Below are 18,247 nucleotides of genomic sequence, written 5' to 3'. Positions count from 1 at the left end.
AGAGGAATTCTTCTCGTCTTCCACTGTTCAACACATTCATGAAACTGCTCCAGATCATCAACATATTCCTTGATTTTCAATTGTGGCATGGTAGTTACTCAGCCCTTCTAGAGTAGGAAACTGTTATGCCATGGGTAGACCCCATATTGACCATCATAATGTGCTTTATCTTCATAACTGTGGCTTGTATCCAATCCCAGCATTAAAAGAAAATGCATGAGTTGAAACTTTCTTACAGGACATAATTAACGTTTTGATGTTACTTCTGAAGCCCTAAACATCTTAGGGTCTTTCCCATTACAAATGCATCTGACTGCAAGTTCTGCAAGAAGGTCCTTACTGAAGATCCTAGGCTGTCTCAAGAGAACCATCTTTTTGGCATGTAGGAAACGGCCTTTTTAGGTAATGCTCCTCAGCAATGGATACATCCAGTCCACACTCTTGGCATTCAGAAGGGTTCATCCACTTTATCAAATTTTCAGTTTTAACTGAAACTAATTTTTGGCATTCATTTTAGTTCATTTTTTAAAATGATGTTAGATGTCTTGAGCACTTGCCAGAATCGTGGGTGTTTATGAAATGAACGAAGGCAGACAAAAGTAATTGATGTTTATTTTGCTCTTTTGGGCTGGTACTAAAGCTAGACAATTGCATCAATTCGAAATGTTGCATACACAGTTCCCACAGGAGAGTACAGTGAGTTCTCTTGAAAAATATACACAAAGACCTGAAGCAGTGATGTCAGGAAAAATACATTGCTAAGTAGTGGAAATTTAAGTCACCTGTCAGCAGAAAATATTGGTCAGTGAATTTGCCAATCATTTTTGATAGCAAAGTCTTTGGAAAACCAAGTAACTTATTTTCTGATCTGATATTAACTGGGAAAAAGCAGGAGAATTTCATTTAGTAGCATTTTAAGTAGATGCTGGATCAACTGTATGTCCCTTCATAAAACTACATTATATTCCTATTCTGGTCACAGATCAAGATAGGAATCTTGCAGCTTCTGTTTCTAAATGAGGAACAGGAATTTTGTTGTAAATTAACCATTGATGCATCAGATACATACTTGTAAAGGAACTGTCTCATTTGAAAAGTGCAAATAACCATCAACTAAGGCCTGTTTCACATTAGTAAATGGCAAAAAGAGACTTAAAATTGAAGCTCCTTCTGGATTCCCCACAGTGTCTCAGCACTCTTCTTCAATTTATTTTCTTCTTCAGTCTTCAGAGTCATTTTGATCACATCTGTAATGCCTGAAGAGCCCAGAATGCATGGAACACTTAGGAAAACGTCATCTTTAACTCCATGCATACCCTGGAAAAGTAAAATATGGCCATGAAATACCACTGGAAGAAATTAAGAGAAAGCCACATAATTTATAGGGAAAAATATACTAAAAAGCTTCAAATAGAACAGGTGAAATAATTATGTGGGCTATGTTTGGATTAAAAACTCCCTCTGAGGGAGATGAGTGATTAAAAAGCTTGTTACACACACACACACACACACCCCATTGGTACTTATTTGCTTGAATAAAATAAAAATGGAAGGGCACATGTTTTAAGATCACCAACATACCCAGGAGAAGACAGCAAAAACAATCAAGATGGCAGCTGCAACAGTGGTCAAGCCCAGCCCATTTGCATATGTATCAATTTGTACAAAGGAGTGATTGCACTCCTGCAGCTGCTGTGTTGCCCATTTTGAAATCCATACTGCCAGCAACTGGGTTTGCAGTTACAGCTGCAAAGAGGACTACCGAGTATCCCAGAAGCAAACTTGCCCTTTTTGCTTTATTGCCTCCTTAGGCTTTGTAAACAAAGCCTTCCCAGATCCCTAGAGCTGCCCTTTCAGAATTGGGTTTTGCGGTATAAAAAAAATAGCCCAGACTTTGCCTTATTCGTCCAGATCAGACAAAGGAACAGAATGCCAAGAATCACCCTCTGGATTTGCCTGAACCCTAGGAGAACCATGGTTTCAGAATTGAAAGGGACCCCCCTCCCTCTTCTGAAGGCTTGGTTAACCGCCTTCCTGAGAACCACGATCATGTGACTGAAAGGTATCCAAGCCTTCCTCTTCTAACCCTGATCTACCCGCTTTCCCTATTTTTCTGCCCCTCCACAATCTACCATGATTAAACATGAGCTATCTTTTAGTCCCTCTTTTCTCTTTCTGAAATCCCAAAGCAAGCACAGTACCCCCTCTCCCTCTATATATTCAACACACATATATTGCAAGACCAAAAAAGGGGGGGCTTCTATTACTCTCTTCCCAAAAACCTGCATGCTACCCATTCTTACTCCTAAGGATTGTTTGCTGCTGTTTTTTATCCCCCAGTACTGCTTACATGTTTTCCCCACTGAATATTATTTCTACAGTGATAGCTACTTTGTCTTCCATGACTGTTCTTTTCCCCATTAAGTGCTTCATTAATGTTTTCTCCCTTCAGATTGCTATTCCCTCACCTCTATTATTGCAAAGGATATTTTTCTGCTGCATGGGTGTCTTTCATTGCCCTTTCTCTGCCTTTACTGGGCTGTTTCTTAACAAAATCCAGTCCCTTTCTGAGGTATGCAGGAGTGGTATTTTTGAGGTCCATATTCACTCTGGCATGTGTAGAATATTTCAGATATTTAATTTAGTCTTGCTTGCATTCCAATTCCTGCTGGATCCAGGATGTTGGAACTGAATCATGACTAAATACGCAAATTAAAAAAACATAATGACTTAATGAGTAGTTGATTACCTTCACCATTGTAGAAATTGGATGTACTCTCCTTAAATTCTTCATGATAGTTTCAGCCAGATCAGCCACAGACAGACCAATTGCCCATGATGTGTATCCCTTCAGCTTGATCACCTCATAAGCACTGCAATGGATTACAACATTAAGATTGATTTCCAAAACTATGACAGCACTCATGATATTGCTAGGAAATGATCTAAAACACAACAAACTAGTTTGCAAATTAAACCAATGGTTTCAGATTGTTTAGTTCTGAAATATACATACTTTAGAAATATATCCAGAAATATATAAAAAGACAGTACATGCTAATAAATTCCAATATACCTTAATTTTTGGGTTTCAGAATACTTGTGGAACTACTTAAGTTGGTGATTACCGTATTTTTCACACTATAAGACGAACCAGACCATAAGACGCACATTAGCTTTAGAGGAGGAAAACAAGAAAAAAATATCTGCCAGCATCCATCTGGTATTCATCCTTGCAGCAAACAGCCTGGTCAGCTTCGGCACGTGGCTCGTCAGGGCTCCACTCTGCTGCGCCCATCATCAGTCAACTAAGCTGAGCTGCCGCCGCCGCTGGAGAATGCTGAAGCCTTCACTGCCAAGCATCTGATTGGTGGTTGGATTGGCCTCCCGGAATACTGCCAATCAGTTGTTCTAGGCGGTGGCAAACAGCGGCAGCAGTGACAGGCAGCGGCAGCAAATGCCGCCACACCAACCCCACTCTCTCCTGCCACAATATTCGCTCTATAAGATGCACAGACATTTCCACCCACTTTTGGGGGGGGGGAGAAAAGTGTGTCTTATAGTGCGAAAATACGGTATATTTTATCACAATATTAATGCACTGTATGTGTTTTATATTATTCTTAGCCACATAAATTTGAAGTGTTACCTGTCCACCACCTGCTTGTGGACTTCTTTCCAGTTCTCCTTGTCTGCATCGGTACCCATTTCAGGATGCAATTCTTTTAGGGAGACACCAGCAACGTTCACACCACTCCAGACAGGCACTAAATAAAAATTTTCCAGGTTATTCATGCCTTCAAAACACAAGCTCATTATATTTACAAAATTATATACAGGTTAGTGTAAAAAAAAACAACTACCACTTTAATTCTCCACACGAGCCTCAGGAAAGCTCAGAAACAAGTGAAAATTGATGAGCTGGTTCCAAATATGGCCTTCATTCTAGTAAGCAATGAAGATCCATTTACTGTAAAGGAACAGTTTGAGCCTTTGACCTGGTTAGAAAGAGATACTGGATTAGCTCCAGATAATCAGGACCCAAACCTACTCTCATTTTTGAATGAACAACTTTGGCAGGAAAAGAAGTGAGTAAATCTTTAACAGCAGCTCCTTTTCATACTGACTTGCTGACCAATCAGTGCCTCTTTATTGTGGACCTTGGATCTTTTTTCAAACAGAATTGGAATTAATGTGAAGCTCCTCCAGCTTTTATACCCTTTGCGCAACACTCGTTCTCTTGAGATGGTCAAGTACCCTCATTTTCTTTGTAAATTCTGTATCCGTGTCCCTCAACCTTATCCTTACCTTCAGAACACAAGTTCCTTGTATAATTAATAAGTGACTAGCCTTATGGAATGAGATAAATCCCCCAGGTTCATCCTCCTCAAAATCAGATTAATTAATCAGTTTAATCCTTTTAATGAAGCCCAAACATACTGACATGACTGATTTTCTTATTAAATCATGGCTATTATATACAAAATGGCTTGGATGTGGGTAAGCAAGCTCTGAATAGTCCTCTCTGCTTCTACAACTAGAATTTGGCTTGGACACCATGTACTGTATATAATTTATTCTGCAGGGCTTGTGAAACAGCAAACACTGCTCCTTTCAGGTACAGGAAAACTAGGAACAGATTTAAAACGTTGGATATATTTTATTAAGATATTATATTAAGAAGAGATTTTTAACCATTTGTCTGAAGTGGTGTAGGGTTTTCTGCCTAAGCAGGGGGTTAGATTAGAAGACCTCTAAAGTTCCTTCCAACTCTGTTATTGTATTTCTGATCTTTTATTTCTGCTTAGTTTCACTACATAAGAGTTTACTGGATGAAGCAGAATTTTGTAGCAATTTTATCTTGATACCAAAATGAAAAGGAGCCCAAGGAATTAATGCAAATTTATGAGATCTGACTAACATTTTCCTGATAATTTTATTGGAATGGAGGACTGATTTGCTAAGATGGACTAGGAGAAGTGAAAAGGATCCAAAACTGTATTCCAAAGCAAGAATGATTAACAAGTATTTCTTTTATTATGTACTTAATTTTTGTTTAGAGTAGCTAGCCAAGTATTTTGTAATACATGGTATAGTGGTAGGTAGGTATTGTATCACAAAGTGCAAAGTAAAGCAAACCTTCCTGCGTACAGGGTTACACAACTGCATGAAGAATAAACTATCAATGCTTAATGTAACACCACATTATTGAGAATAGATATCCCTGGGCACTTGTAAGAAACCTCAAATCTCATCAAATGGTCTATTGGATTCAAGTATGAAAATCCCTTGTCTACAATGAAGATAAGGACATTCTACAATGAGTAACTCCCTCGTCCTCCTGATGCAAGACTAGAAAGTTCTGACTTCTCTTTCAGTGAAGGACCTCCCTTCCTAGTTTTGGAATGGCCAACTAGAAAAAGAGCTCAAAGGAAGAGGAAAACGTGAAACACACAGGAACAAAGAAGAGACATGACACCTTAATGGTAATAACAAGGCATTCTATAATAAAACGTACTAGAGCTGTGTCTTGGCATGGAATCCTAGGTCCTTGCCCTGAACTACTTTTTGCAGTATTGTTCTGCCAAAGGTGACGTCAACCAAAGCACAAGAGCTAAGCTTTCAATGCTTTATTAAGGAAGATACAAAACGTCTAGTGGAATGGGCCATTATTTTTCACAAGGCAGAGTTGTTCTGACCATTGTACCTATTTACATATATATCTTGATCCACCAGGACATCATGGCCAAAACACCCTGTAGACTAGGTGGGGTTTTGGGAATAGCACTAGATCTGAATTCCTGTTTTGCCCAGATAAATCTCAACAACTCGCCTATTGTACAGTTTTACTGTAATAACTTGGTTTGGGGACTGGGGCAAAGGGGAGTATTTCTTCCTGGCTCTACTGAAAGATCAAGTTCACCTTATTCATGAACTTTGGATCTCAGCAGAGAGTGGATGATGCAGAAATCCTTCTTGTAGAGAATGCCTAATTGCTGAGATTTGGGCCCCAAGTTATGACAATTTATAAATACCACCTCCCATGCCAGGTGCTCCATGGTTGAGTCATGGAAGGGTTTAAATAAGGCTTGGTCTATATAGATTTATTGTCCTCAGCTGATGAAACAGTCCTACTCAATCTCCAAGCATGTCCTTCGCAACCAAAGTGGTTCAATCTCCCTTGACTCAATATGTCTGATGATGCTAAAAAACTCCCCAGTTAGGATGTTAAGTAGGTAAACAGGTATAAAAACCTATGTCTCCTGGGCCAATTGAGAGCTATCACTCGCAGCTCCATTGTCTTGCACTAATCCCAGAAACCAGAGGTGAAATGTTCCCGGTTTAGACCGGATGGCCTGATCCGGTAGCAATGGAGGCAGGTGGTTCGGAGAACCAGTAGCAAAAATCCCTGCCCCCCCCCCATTGCCCAGCTGAGCCGCGCAATCATCAGAGGCTTTTTTTTAATTTTTAAAAGCATTTTTTCTATAACCTCTTTGGCCGAAAAAATGCTTTTAAAAGTAAAAAAAAAAAAAAAGCCTCTGATGATCGCGCGGCTCAGCTGGGATCATCAGAGGCTTTTAAAAGCATTTTTTCTACATGTTAAAATGTTTTTAAAAGGAAAAAAAGCCTCTGCCGATCAGGCAAGTCAGCTGGGATCGTCAGAGGCTTTTTTTTAAAAAAAGAAAGCTTCTGTTGATCAGGCAAGTTAGCTGGGATCGTCAGAGGCTTTAAAAGCATTTTTTTTACAACCTCTTCAGCCGAAGACGTTGTAGAAAAAATGGTTTTAAAAGTAAAAAAAAAAAAAGTTGGCCACGCCCACTCAGTCATATTAACCCCCCCACCAAGCCACGCCCACAGAACCGGTAGTAACAAATTTTACATTTCACCACTGCCAGAAACCTAGGGGATTAGTGGGAATGGTAGGGATGGAAATATACAATGGGTCTTCAGGCCAGATGGTATCCAGAATCTTGTTTCCACTCCAGTAAATTGAAACAAATATATCTATGGACAACAAATTTCTATCTGCATGCTTGGCAGCTATATTGGGAGGTCTACTGAGTTTATAGGAGGTATGTAAAGAAAAAAGAAAGGAAAAATCAAGTGCTAAGAAGAAAAAAAAAGAAAGGAAAACAGTAAGGTGCTCTAGATCTGCCAAAGTTGAAGGAATTCTTGACCGGCTAGTGTGCCCTGTGAAGCAATGCAATGATGGAACTGGGAAGTTGATATATCTTTCCAGCTATTCTAAGAGGCGGGTTTCAAAACCCGTTGCTACTGGTTTGCTGGTGGGTGCTTGTGCGCAGAAGCATCCGGGTAGGTAGGCGGAGCCTCCTGCCGCTACCAGTTCACCAGATCCAGTGCGAACTGGTAGCAACCCACCAGTGAGCTATTCCATATGCAAAATGCGCTGGCTGTGCTAGAGGAAAATAATCTATCACAAAGGGAGTAAAACGTGCTAATCTGAGCCTTTGCATCATGTTAAGAAAAACATTTCTACAATTAGATGTTATTAAGATGACCTTTCCCTAAAGTCTGCAAGTAATTTTTTATATACTTTTTTTAATACTCTATGCTATGCATACAGATTGTTAAATTAGTTACTGTGAGCTATTACATTGATTTCTGTGTAGGATGGCCAGGGAGTCAATAGGACAAACTCTAAAAAAGCCCAAACCTTCCTTTATAAAACTCTTATAAGATTTATTTTGAACTCCCATGTTATGAGTATAGAATTCAGATTGATAGAGTTTGGCCTACTTGGATTACAGAACTGACCTTTTCTGAACAGAACTAAAAGTCAAATATAGCTCATCTAGTGTTACCTTCATGTAGCAGGGCAGGGTAGATTAACTTTTATATTGAGAAGGGAATAGAGAAAGCTTCCTTTAGGTTTGCTCAGCGTGTAAATTTAACATTCAGGGGCCAAATGTACCACTAGTACAACAGAGCTCTAGTTAGATCAAAAGGATTTTGTTAAAATTTTACACACATACCCCAAGAATATGAAAGAAGTCAGAAGATTTCAGCAAGTAGATTACACAACACAGGCTTCTACAATCTTAGGCTCTTTCTTAAAATGTTGCAAAACTGCAACTTTTTCTGGAACAATTTCTCCATTCTGCTTAGTATGTAATTAGGTTTAATGCGAAGAGAAAAATGATTGCTTACCGCTGGAATCCCCATGCTCTCCAATAATCCAACTATGGCAGCTGAGAGGATGGATACCCAGCCTGTCACCCATCAGATGGCGGAAACGGGCAGAGTCCAGATTACAGCCACTTCCAATAACACGGTGCTTAGGAAAGCCACTGATTTTCCATGCCACATAGGTCAGAATATCCACTGTTGATTTAAAAAAAAAATTAAATTGGAAAGCATCTCTTATTTTAAGGGCAGAAACTGTGAAGAAAGATTGCTAATCATTATAGAAAATTAGCAGACTTTGTCCCCAGGTCAAAATTATAAATTAGACACGTTTGTCCATTTATTTTAACTTGTACATAGGGATTTCTCAATGATGAGAAGGCCAAGATAGGGCTAGTGATAGCACTTAAGACTCATATACCCCCATAGTGCTATACAGCTCTCTCTTAAGTGGTTTGCAGAGTCAGCCTATTGCCCCCAGCAATCCGGGTCCTCGTTTCTAGCAACATGTCCAAGACTGACTTCCAGTTTCATTATGAAGGAAGGTATTGCTACATTTGTACTGGACCTGACAGATGTTTGCAATTAAATACAAAAGTGGATTTAGTTTCTGCAAGAGAAAACTCAGAGAATTTCTTTAAATTTCCATCTAAGAAACGTGTGTGCCTCTCCCATTAAAAACCCTGGACAATAAACAATAGACTGTAAACATTCAGAAAAGGAGATGGCCAACCTGGATTGGAAACAACAAGCAGCTTGCAGTGAGGGCTGTACTTGACAATATTGGGAATGATGAATTTGAAGATATTCACGTTGCGCTGAACCAGGTTAAGACGAGATTCTCCTTCTTGTTGACGAGCTCCAGCAGTGATGACGACCAATTTAGAGTGTGCAGTCACTGCATAATCTGCCAATCAAGAAATAATTGTACGTTCAACATACATTTCAGCATCTACCTGTGCAACGGATGAATCGACTGCACGAAATCTTTCATGTCAGAGAAGAATTGGCCTACAGAACGAGAATTGCAAAACTACAAAAAGGGAACCTATGCCCTATGGTGACATTTATTTATTTAGACTTACAAGTTGCAAATAAGTAGTTACATCAGCCTTCCCCATCCTGAAGTCTGTAAATTTTGGTTTACAAACACTCCTGAAAGTTGATTGAGGATGAATACTTTATGTGTTTCTAAACGTATCCAAGAGGAAGTATAAACGTGTCTCAGGCATGCCCAAATTTCCAAGTAAAAAAAAAAAAAAGAGCATGTGAGGTAAAACAAAACTTTAACTATCATGTTATTTTTATTTTAGCTAGCTCTTTTCAAGCAGAGTCAATGAAGGGCCCAAGTCTCTTCTCTAGCCTCAGAGGCAGAGCTATAATTAATCCAAACCCATAGTTCTTCGGTTTGATAAAAATGATACTGACAAGAGCGACGGAGATAGCGTGTCATGAAATGCTATGACCTACATTGCTAACACAGGCAAGGCTGTGATTAAATGAAGCAAAAAGAAAACATCAAGTTGAAACAGTAGCCTGCTCTATTCAGTATTTAGCTCACTGCTCTTTAGAATTCTGATTTGTGAGTCTCTGTTTTTATTTTATGATCTGCCCCATAAATCCACATTTATGTTTGTGGGCCAAAGACCATTCTGGAGCCAAAATGTCTATTTCTAAACCATCTTTTCTGGACATACACCAAGTTTTTTTTTTAACCCTTCTTGATTTGTCCAGTGTTCAATGTCAGATTATGTTCTACACTCTTTAATAGCCTTCTGGATCTAGAAGCAAGGGTCAATTTATACATTTCCCTGTTTTTCTTCCAAATTTATCATATCTAAGATTAGCCAAGGAACCAACTGAAAGCTGGATCTCCCAACTAATGTAACCTTTATCAGGTGAAGTCGTATCTCTGCTCTTCACACATAAACCAGTCCAACATGATCTCACTTTTCTTAATAGCTATAACAGGAATCAGTTAATAGCAAAGAACTACATGCAGGCACTGATGCATACAATCAACATGATGCCAGTCAGCTTTCATATGACCTTGCACATTCCAAAGAAGGAATGCATGATGCCTAAAGAATTTTAAGAACCAGCCTGAAGGGCTATTATGATATAGAAATAGTATTAAGATCTTTCCATTTTAAACCTGGAATAATGAAGGGGGGAGGTCTGATTCTGTTGTTTCTGTCTGCAGTTACCTGAAAACAAAATGGCCTTTCCATTTTGGCTTTCTTTTTGTATAATAAATGATGACACAGTGCAATATGTCATGTGTTGTTGTTCATCTGAGGTTGTACTTACTTACTTTTAAGAACTGGCTATGGAGTAGACTTTTTAAATTATGTCCTGATATGTAAAACCATAGAGGGTATACTTTCTTTTTCACATGATTGTAGTCTAAAAAAATTTTTTTTTTGCTTATCTTTGATAATGAATGAAAAAAGTTACATCAGTCTGATTTGGCTACAATCCATTTATTCCTTTTTGTAATCATGGCAGTCTGACTACAAAATAATTTAATGGAACAGTGTAGAAATAAACTTATTTTTGGTTATTGGAGATTGTTTCTGCCAGTACAGCCAAAAGAAGAGCAGGAAAAAAAAAGTAAGGCTTAAAACTTCTCCCATCAGGAGAGAGGGACAGTGAAGCGCATCTGTTTTTAACCATTCTGAAAAACCAAGTGGGAAGGATCCAAATTTAGTAATTGCTCTAAGTAATTCCACTAAAATCACTATTAAGACATGATTAACTTTTCCAAAACTGCGGTAATACTGTAGATATACCACGTGATATATGATTCTACCCATGTTGGTATTGTTTTGGAATTTGTGTGTGTGTATGTGTGTGTGTGTGTGTGTGTGTCTGAAGCATATTAACAATGAGTAGCTACCACACCAATTTGTAAACCATCTTCAGGTCTCAACTGATTAAATCCACTATCTGCAGCTTATTACCCATAAGAGAAGCAAAATTAAGAAGCACCAACGTCAGAGCTATTTTAGCAAAAAAAGAAAAAGAAAAAAAAAAGAATTGTATTTGTTCCCATGGCCAAAGTCCCATTCACTTATATGAAATATCAGATATTGCCACTTCCCTAAAACAAAAGAGGGTTTATGTAACATAAAAGATTATATAACCTTTTCCAGAGACTATCTTTGGTGTTCGGAGAAAGAGGCTGCCATGCTGAAGATCCAGCATCTCTCCCTTCAGCTTGTCCTCCACAACATCAACAAGAGCAAGTTCATCAGCCAATTCCTAAAAAAAGGGTCAAAGGTTGAGAGAGAGAGAGAGAGGGAGGGAGGGAGGGAGAGGGGGAGAGAGGGGGGGGGAGAGAATAGCATCCCACATATTTTTACTGACTTGAACAATGGCACATTAGATTCTCTCTAGCTCTTATCTAGGTAGTGAAATGCAGTACCAACTCTAATCTATCACTTTCCTGGGCAAAGCCGGGAGATTTACTGAGCCTCCAATAATCTCTCATGCATAGCTTATGTTTGGTATCAGACTTATTTATCCAATTACTAGGCTGCCAAAACCAACTTGACAAAATTATATACAAGTCAAACATGTTAGAAACTACCCTGAGAGAACAATAAAAAATAATAACCTCCTCCATTACCTCAAACCTACAGATACTTAAATCAAGGCCTGGGGGGAAGAATGATGTTTTAGGGCTCACTTGAAAGCAACTTAACAAATCTCCAAATGGATGATGTCCCAAGGGGCAGATGTTGCAACACAGTGGGCCCACTTCTTGGGTCCCACTAGATGACATCACTCAAATAATATATCCCATAAAATGACTTTTGGTACAAGTATTGTTGGTTGAATTCAGATCCTTTCAATAGGTTACTAGCATTAATATTTTCAACAGAATGAAAAGCTTTTTATCCATAAATCTATTTGTCTAGGCAGACAGGACTGGCTTTTTAACATTTCAAAAATAAGTAATATAACATGTAGGAATAGCACTTAGATTTATGTACTTTTCACAGTACTTTACAACCCTGAGCGGTTTAGTAGTGTGTAAAACACAAAAACACAGAAACTATAGTGAAATATAGTTTGCTTATACCGGATACTTCAAAAACATCTTCTTGTATTTGTACCTTAAAGAAGCTCAGCAGTTTTCCAAAACAAAATCAATTGCCTTAAGGAATATTTTTCCTCTCATTTGCATTAAAAATGACTAACATGTTAGGTTACTATTAGTCGTATTAATGCTATGTGACCTCAAACAAGTCACAGCACTATTGAAGGCAATGGACAAAAACTGAAGGAAGGAACGGAGACAGATTAGAAGCAGACATTCTGGTTTACGGTCTACGGGACCGCCTGCTACCACCAATAGCCTCCCACCGACCAGTACGCTCCCATAGAGAGGGGCTCCTCCGGGTGCCGTCGGCCAAACAATGTCGACTGGCGGCCCCCAGGGGGAGAGCCTTCTCTGTGGGGGCACCTACTATCTGGAACGAGCTCCCCCCCGAGATACGGAGGATTCCGGATCTGCGTACCTTCCGTCGCACGCTGAAGACGTTCCTATTCCAGCAAGCCGGCCTGACCTAAACTTCTCCTCTTTTAAATGGGAATTTTAAATTTGGTTTTAAATTATTGGGGTTTTAAATATGGTTCAGCCAAATTTATCTAACTTGTTTTATTTCTATTTTAAATTTTGTATTGATATGTTTTATTTCATGGCTGTTCACCGCCCTGAGTCCTTCGGGAGTAGGGCGGTATACAAATCTAATAAACTAAACTAAACTAAACTAAACTAAATATACTGATTACATCTGTAGTGCTCCCAATCTATGCTTTGGATCCACAGCAGCCAAGTCTATTTCAAACAAATTGTAAAGATGCAAAATATTGCAAAGAACATCCTGCAATTCGGACAGCACTTACCTTCATCAAAATGCTTATGGCACAAGCCATGCCAACTGCACCAACCCCAACCACAGTGATTTTGTTGTGGGCATGTTCTTGTTCTTCTTTATGGACATGTTCAATCAGTTTTTCTTTGAGAGACATCTTGTAACACTAGAAGAAAAAAAAAATGAAAAGAAGCTCCTTATCTTATATTTGTCATTTGCTGTACGGTACTATCACATTTGCTGTCAGAGTTCATTTCTAGCCTTATCTCCACACTCAGGTATTTTATGTCCCCACATATATCAATTTAATTATGGAAATGTGCCAGAATTGGTTTATTTTCAATTTGGTTTTTACCAGATTTTCTTTTCACAAGAAATGTGGATGCAACAGAAGAAAAGGAGCATTGTCCTCATTGATCATAGAAGCTGTACAATTTTCAATATGAGATCCATGTTGAATTTGTCCCATAGAGGCATGTCTTTGATCGCACGGATTTCTGAAGCAGCAGCACAATAATCTGCATAGTCAACATTTTACTCTTTCTAATTTTAGGATCTGGCAAGAGGAGCCTCAGGAGAGACATTGTCCTACGGTCTCTTTTCAATTTGCTCATTGCACAGTCAGACACAAAATCTAGATGGCAACTGGAAAACGCACAGAGATGGGACCTATATAAACAAAAGCAGTGAAAGGGATGTATGGTTTGCCTTGGCAAACTGCACTATGGACCTAAAGATCACAGACAGTATGAAATGGATTGTTTGAAGTTAAAAGTCCAGAAAGTCTCTGGCTAGAAAGACAGTCTGGTTCAGGGTACAATCTGATACACAATTTCACTTAGGCACATGAACTCCGGTGACCCTGCATACTGATCCAACTAAAGAGGTCTTCTTACACCTTTGCATTTGCAGAGTTTTGATCGCTCTTTGGAAGTTGCCCTTTTCCATAAGGGGCCCTGGGAAAGTCTGTTTCTCAGTGCATCTGATGGGGCAGCTGCAGGGGTGAAATCCAGCAGGTTCTGGAGAACCGGTAGCAGAAATTTTGAGTAGTTTGGAGAACCGGCAAATACCAACTCTGGCTGGCCCTAGGGTGGGGTGGGAATTTTGCAATATCCTTCCCCCAGGAGTGGGGTGGGAATGGGGATTTTGCAGTATCCTTTCCCTGGAGTGGGGTGGGAATGGAGATTTTGCAGTATCCTTCCCCTGTCACGCCCACCAAGCCCCGCCCACAGAATTGGTAGTATTCTACCAGAAGGGGCAGTAAAAAAAAATTGGATTTCACCCCTGGGCAGCTGCAATAGTAATATTGGAAAAAGCGGAGACTATCTGGCTCCACTAAGCTTCCAGCAGGAAGGACAGGACAAGCCAGGATATTTCTGTAAGTATCAGGAGGTGGGGAAAAAAATTGTTTCATTATGTACAGTAGGAAGATTATTCTACACAGCATCAGCATGCGGTTTTTAACCCCTGTAGCCATAAGACCCGCTTCTCCTGCCCAGCATTCCTGAGGGGGCCATATAAATTAACTGCACTGTCTCCTGTGGTGCTGCTCCAGGGAAAGTGTGCAACTAGTGAACAATCGCATCCAGCTATAGGGATGAAAGAAAGTCATGTCTCCAGCGGCTGATTCCTATATAGAGCAAAAGAAAGAACAAAAAACCTTTTCTCCCCTCCCTCACCTTTTTTTTTTTTTTTTACTTTCCTGACTCTAAATTCCGAGACAGGTGGTAAAATCGATGCAGCTCGCTGGGAAATGCCCCTCGGTTAAAGCAACGAATCAATTCCCCAGGCTCTCCTCAACGCATTCCGGTCGCAAAGAGGAGGGGAATGACCATTGTCCGGAAGACAAAAGGGCTTCGAGGGTGAGACCACGAGCCTCGAAGCCTGCCCGAGTCGCCGGGTTTGCCTAGGAAAACTAAACCTCTATGGAGATTCTCGGTCATCCACAGCATGAGGTGCTTTTTTTTTCAAGGGGCAGCTGGACTTTCTGGTTTTTTCTTGGGAGGTGTTTCGCTTCTCATCCGAGGAGCTTCTTCAGCTCTGACTGGATGTAATAATAAATATAAAACCCTCCAGTCCAACCCCACCCAGCTCAGGCAGAAAATTCTGCACCATTTCAGACAAACGGTTGTCCAATCTCTTCTTTAAAAAAGAGTTGGAGCACCCACAACCTGGGGGGGGGGGGAGGCGTTCCACTGATTGATTGATTGAGGCGAAAGGTCTTCAAGAAAAACCAGAAAGTGCAGTTGCCTCTTGGGAGGGGGGAAAAAAAAGCACTTTTTGGGACCTAAGAAAACTAATTCCAGGAGCGGCGGAGAGGATGGAGCCAAGCCCGATTACATCGCTCGAGAAGCCTGTTAAGCTCCACTTGGGAGGGGCCGAGCCAAAGTGACCCCCCCCAAGGGCCTCGAGGCGACAAAAGCAGCCTTAGGAAAAAAAGAAAGCCGGTTCTGGCCAGCCGATTTTAAAAAGATACGACTGGTGGGGTGGGGGAGGGGGTTTGTCGTGTAGCAATGAGTACCTCCAAGAGGAGGCTTCGTTGGACAAGCCGACGACCCCGCTGCCTTTCCGGGACGCTGCAAAGTTTAACAAACGCTTAGCAGCCCACCGGCTTCTCTTTCAGAGCAACCAGTTGCTCCTCTACCCCCATCCCTACCGGTCCCGATCCGGTGATCCGGCCATCTTCCTTCAATGTACCATCCTTACATATCGAGGCTCCCCCGTTTCCACACACACCCACCCCCCACGAAGAGGCTCGGGACTCTCCGCTGTCCTTTGCAGGGGGAAAGGAGGCCGAGGAAGGGAGCAATTCCGTAGCCCTCCTCCCCAAGCAATTCAACCATACGGCAACGAAAACGGCCGACCCTCCAAATCCCCACTCGGAAGACCGTGTCCGCGCTTTTTTTTTAATTCCTACGCGCGGGCGTCGTTTCTGCGTGGGCGCGCATCCCCTTCCTCAACTCTCCGCATCCTTCATCCGAGCAGCGGATTCCCCTCCCCCCACAAATTGCTTTTTCCTGTGCGAAAAGCTCGAGCCTTCACTCACACACACACACGCCCGCCCTCCAGCCCGCTCCCTTACCTGGTGGTCTATGCAAAAGCCCCTTGCAACCCCGCCAATTGCCGCTCTAGTACCGCGAGGCTGGTTAGGCGGCGGCAGGTCTTTTAATAGGGACTCCGCACGTGACCTCGGGAGGGCGGCCGCTGGGAGACGTGCCAAGATTCACGTCTGGCTGAGGAGAAGGTTTCCCCCCCCCCCGCCCCCGGCTTGGGCGGGTTTCCCTTTCTCGCAGGTGCTTCGTAGTTGCTGCTGGTGTGTGTGTGTGTGTGGGGCAGGGGGAGGTGCCCGGGCTCCAATGTTCCTCCGTTCTACTCTACAGGTGGTCCTCGACTTACAACAGTTCCTTTAGTGACGGTTCGAAGTTGCAAGGCACTGAAAAACTGACCTGCGACCGTTTGTCAAACTTGCCACCTTTGCAGCATCCCCATCAGTGGTAAAATCTAGAATTTGTTACTACCGGTTCTGTGGGCATGGCTTGGGGGGGGGTGATGTGACTGGGGAGGCGTGTCCATTTTTTTTTTTTTTACTTTTAAAACCATTTTTTACATGTAAAACCATGGTAAAAAATGCTTTCAAAAGGCTCTGACGATCCCAGCAGTCAGAGGGTTTTTAAAAAACCCTCTGCCGATCAGGCAACTCAGCTCGGATCCTCAGAGCCATTTAAAAGAAAAAAAAAACTTTTTTTCTTTTAAATGGCTCTGACGATCCCAGCTGAGTTGCCTGATTGTCAGAGCCATTTAAAAGAAATTTTTTTTTCTTTTAAATGGCTCTGAGGATCCGATCAGGCAACTCAGCTGGGATCGTCAGAGCTTAGCTCTCAGAGGCATTTAAAAGAAAAAAAGCCTCTGATGAACGCGCGGCTCAGCTGGGCATGGGGGAGGGTGGGGGCAGGGATTTTTGCTACTGGTTCTCCGAACTGCCCGCCACCATCGCTACCTACTCGCCCGAGCTGGTCCGAACCAGGAGCATTTCACCCCTGATTTACACTTGGATGTCCCAAAGGTGCTTTTTTTTCCAAGAGATAATTGAACTTTCTGGTTTTTCTTTCAAGACTTTTCGCTTCTCGTCCAAGAAGCTTTTTCAGCTTCTCAGAAGAGCTGAAGAAGCTTCTTGGACGAGAAGCGAAACATTTTCAAACAAAACCCAGAAAGTTCCAGTTGCCTCTTGAAAAAAGCATCTTTCTGACAACCATGACCTGGATGACAGAGAATCTCCATAGACATTTAGTGAATACATTTGGATGCTTGACAACTGACTCACATTTACAACGGTTGCTGTGTCCCAGAGTCACGTGATCGCCTTTTGTGACCTCCTGACAAGCAAAGTCAGTGGGAAAACCAGATTCACTTAACAATCGTATTACTAAGTTAAGAACGTAGTGATTCATTTAACAAATGTGAGAAAAGCCATAAAATGGGGCAAAACTCACTTCACAAATTTCTCACTTAACAACATAAAGTTGGGGCTCAATTGTGGTCGTAGGTTGAGGACTATCTGTACTGTATCACCCAATCCCAAGGAGCCTGGAAAATCTCTTAGGGTGGCAAAAAGAGGCAGGGTCCTCATGTCACCTCTTCAGAACAAGGGATGGGAGACAGCCTGGGCAGTGTAGACGATAGTTCCTAGTGGATTACTGACCATTACCATCGACCATCCCAAATAATTATGCATTTTTCCCACCACTCCGCTTAAGTGGATGAAGAAGAAAGAATTTTCAAATAATTTAGGCTAGTTTCCCAATGCTATAACCTGATTTTCTTGCGTGTACTTCTGAGGTCAAGTTATGTGTGTGAATGGGATCTCCCTTTATGCTTCAGGGTGAGAAAATCAAGCAACTGCCATTCCTGACCGCTAGATGGCAGAATACATTAGTTCTGTTGCCACCCAGCGGTCCTGCAGATTTGTGCAATCTCTTATGTGAGCTCTAACTTTGGTTTATTGAGTTTATTGGGTTTGGTCACTGAACCATTACTTTGTTTGCTGGGTTCATAGGACACCCTTATCCTCCAGTCAGCCTCCCCCTTTAGCCTACTGTGTTATGTGAACTGGGCCAGTATTTATTTGAGGGGTCTCCCTCAAGAGGGTTGACCCCCTCTTCTTCGTGGCAGCCCCTCAAATATTGGAACACTGATTGTTCCAATATTCCAACTTGTTCGTG

The 18,247-nt window shown here is 41.4% G+C and overlaps 1 protein-coding gene across 1 annotated transcript; it reads right to left on the bottom strand.

Annotated features, from left to right (window-relative positions):
* Positions 1-595: 595 nt before the first annotated feature.
* On the bottom strand, positions 596-16,358 carry LOC117665261 (L-lactate dehydrogenase A chain). The gene is made up of 8 exons (XM_060687719.2): positions 16,111-16,358; positions 13,060-13,194; positions 11,292-11,409; positions 8,879-9,052; positions 8,170-8,343; positions 3,650-3,767; positions 2,750-2,873; positions 596-1,317 (listed from the first exon to the last, which is right to left on the bottom strand). Exons 2-8 carry the CDS (start codon positions 13,183-13,185, stop codon positions 1,153-1,155), a joined length of 999 nt encoding a protein of 332 aa, XP_060543702.1. The 5' UTR covers positions 13,186-13,194; positions 16,111-16,358; the 3' UTR covers positions 596-1,152.
* Between the last annotated feature and the right edge of the window lie 1,889 nt (positions 16,359-18,247).

This window comes from Pantherophis guttatus, chromosome 1 (genome assembly GCF_059756535.1).
Source record: "Pantherophis guttatus breed Tessera chromosome 1, ASM5975653v1, whole genome shotgun sequence".
Lineage (NCBI taxonomy): Eukaryota > Metazoa > Chordata > Lepidosauria > Squamata > Colubridae > Pantherophis > Pantherophis guttatus.
The sequence above is the reverse complement of the archived record's forward strand: the minus strand, read 5'-3'. Positions and strand labels throughout refer to the sequence as shown.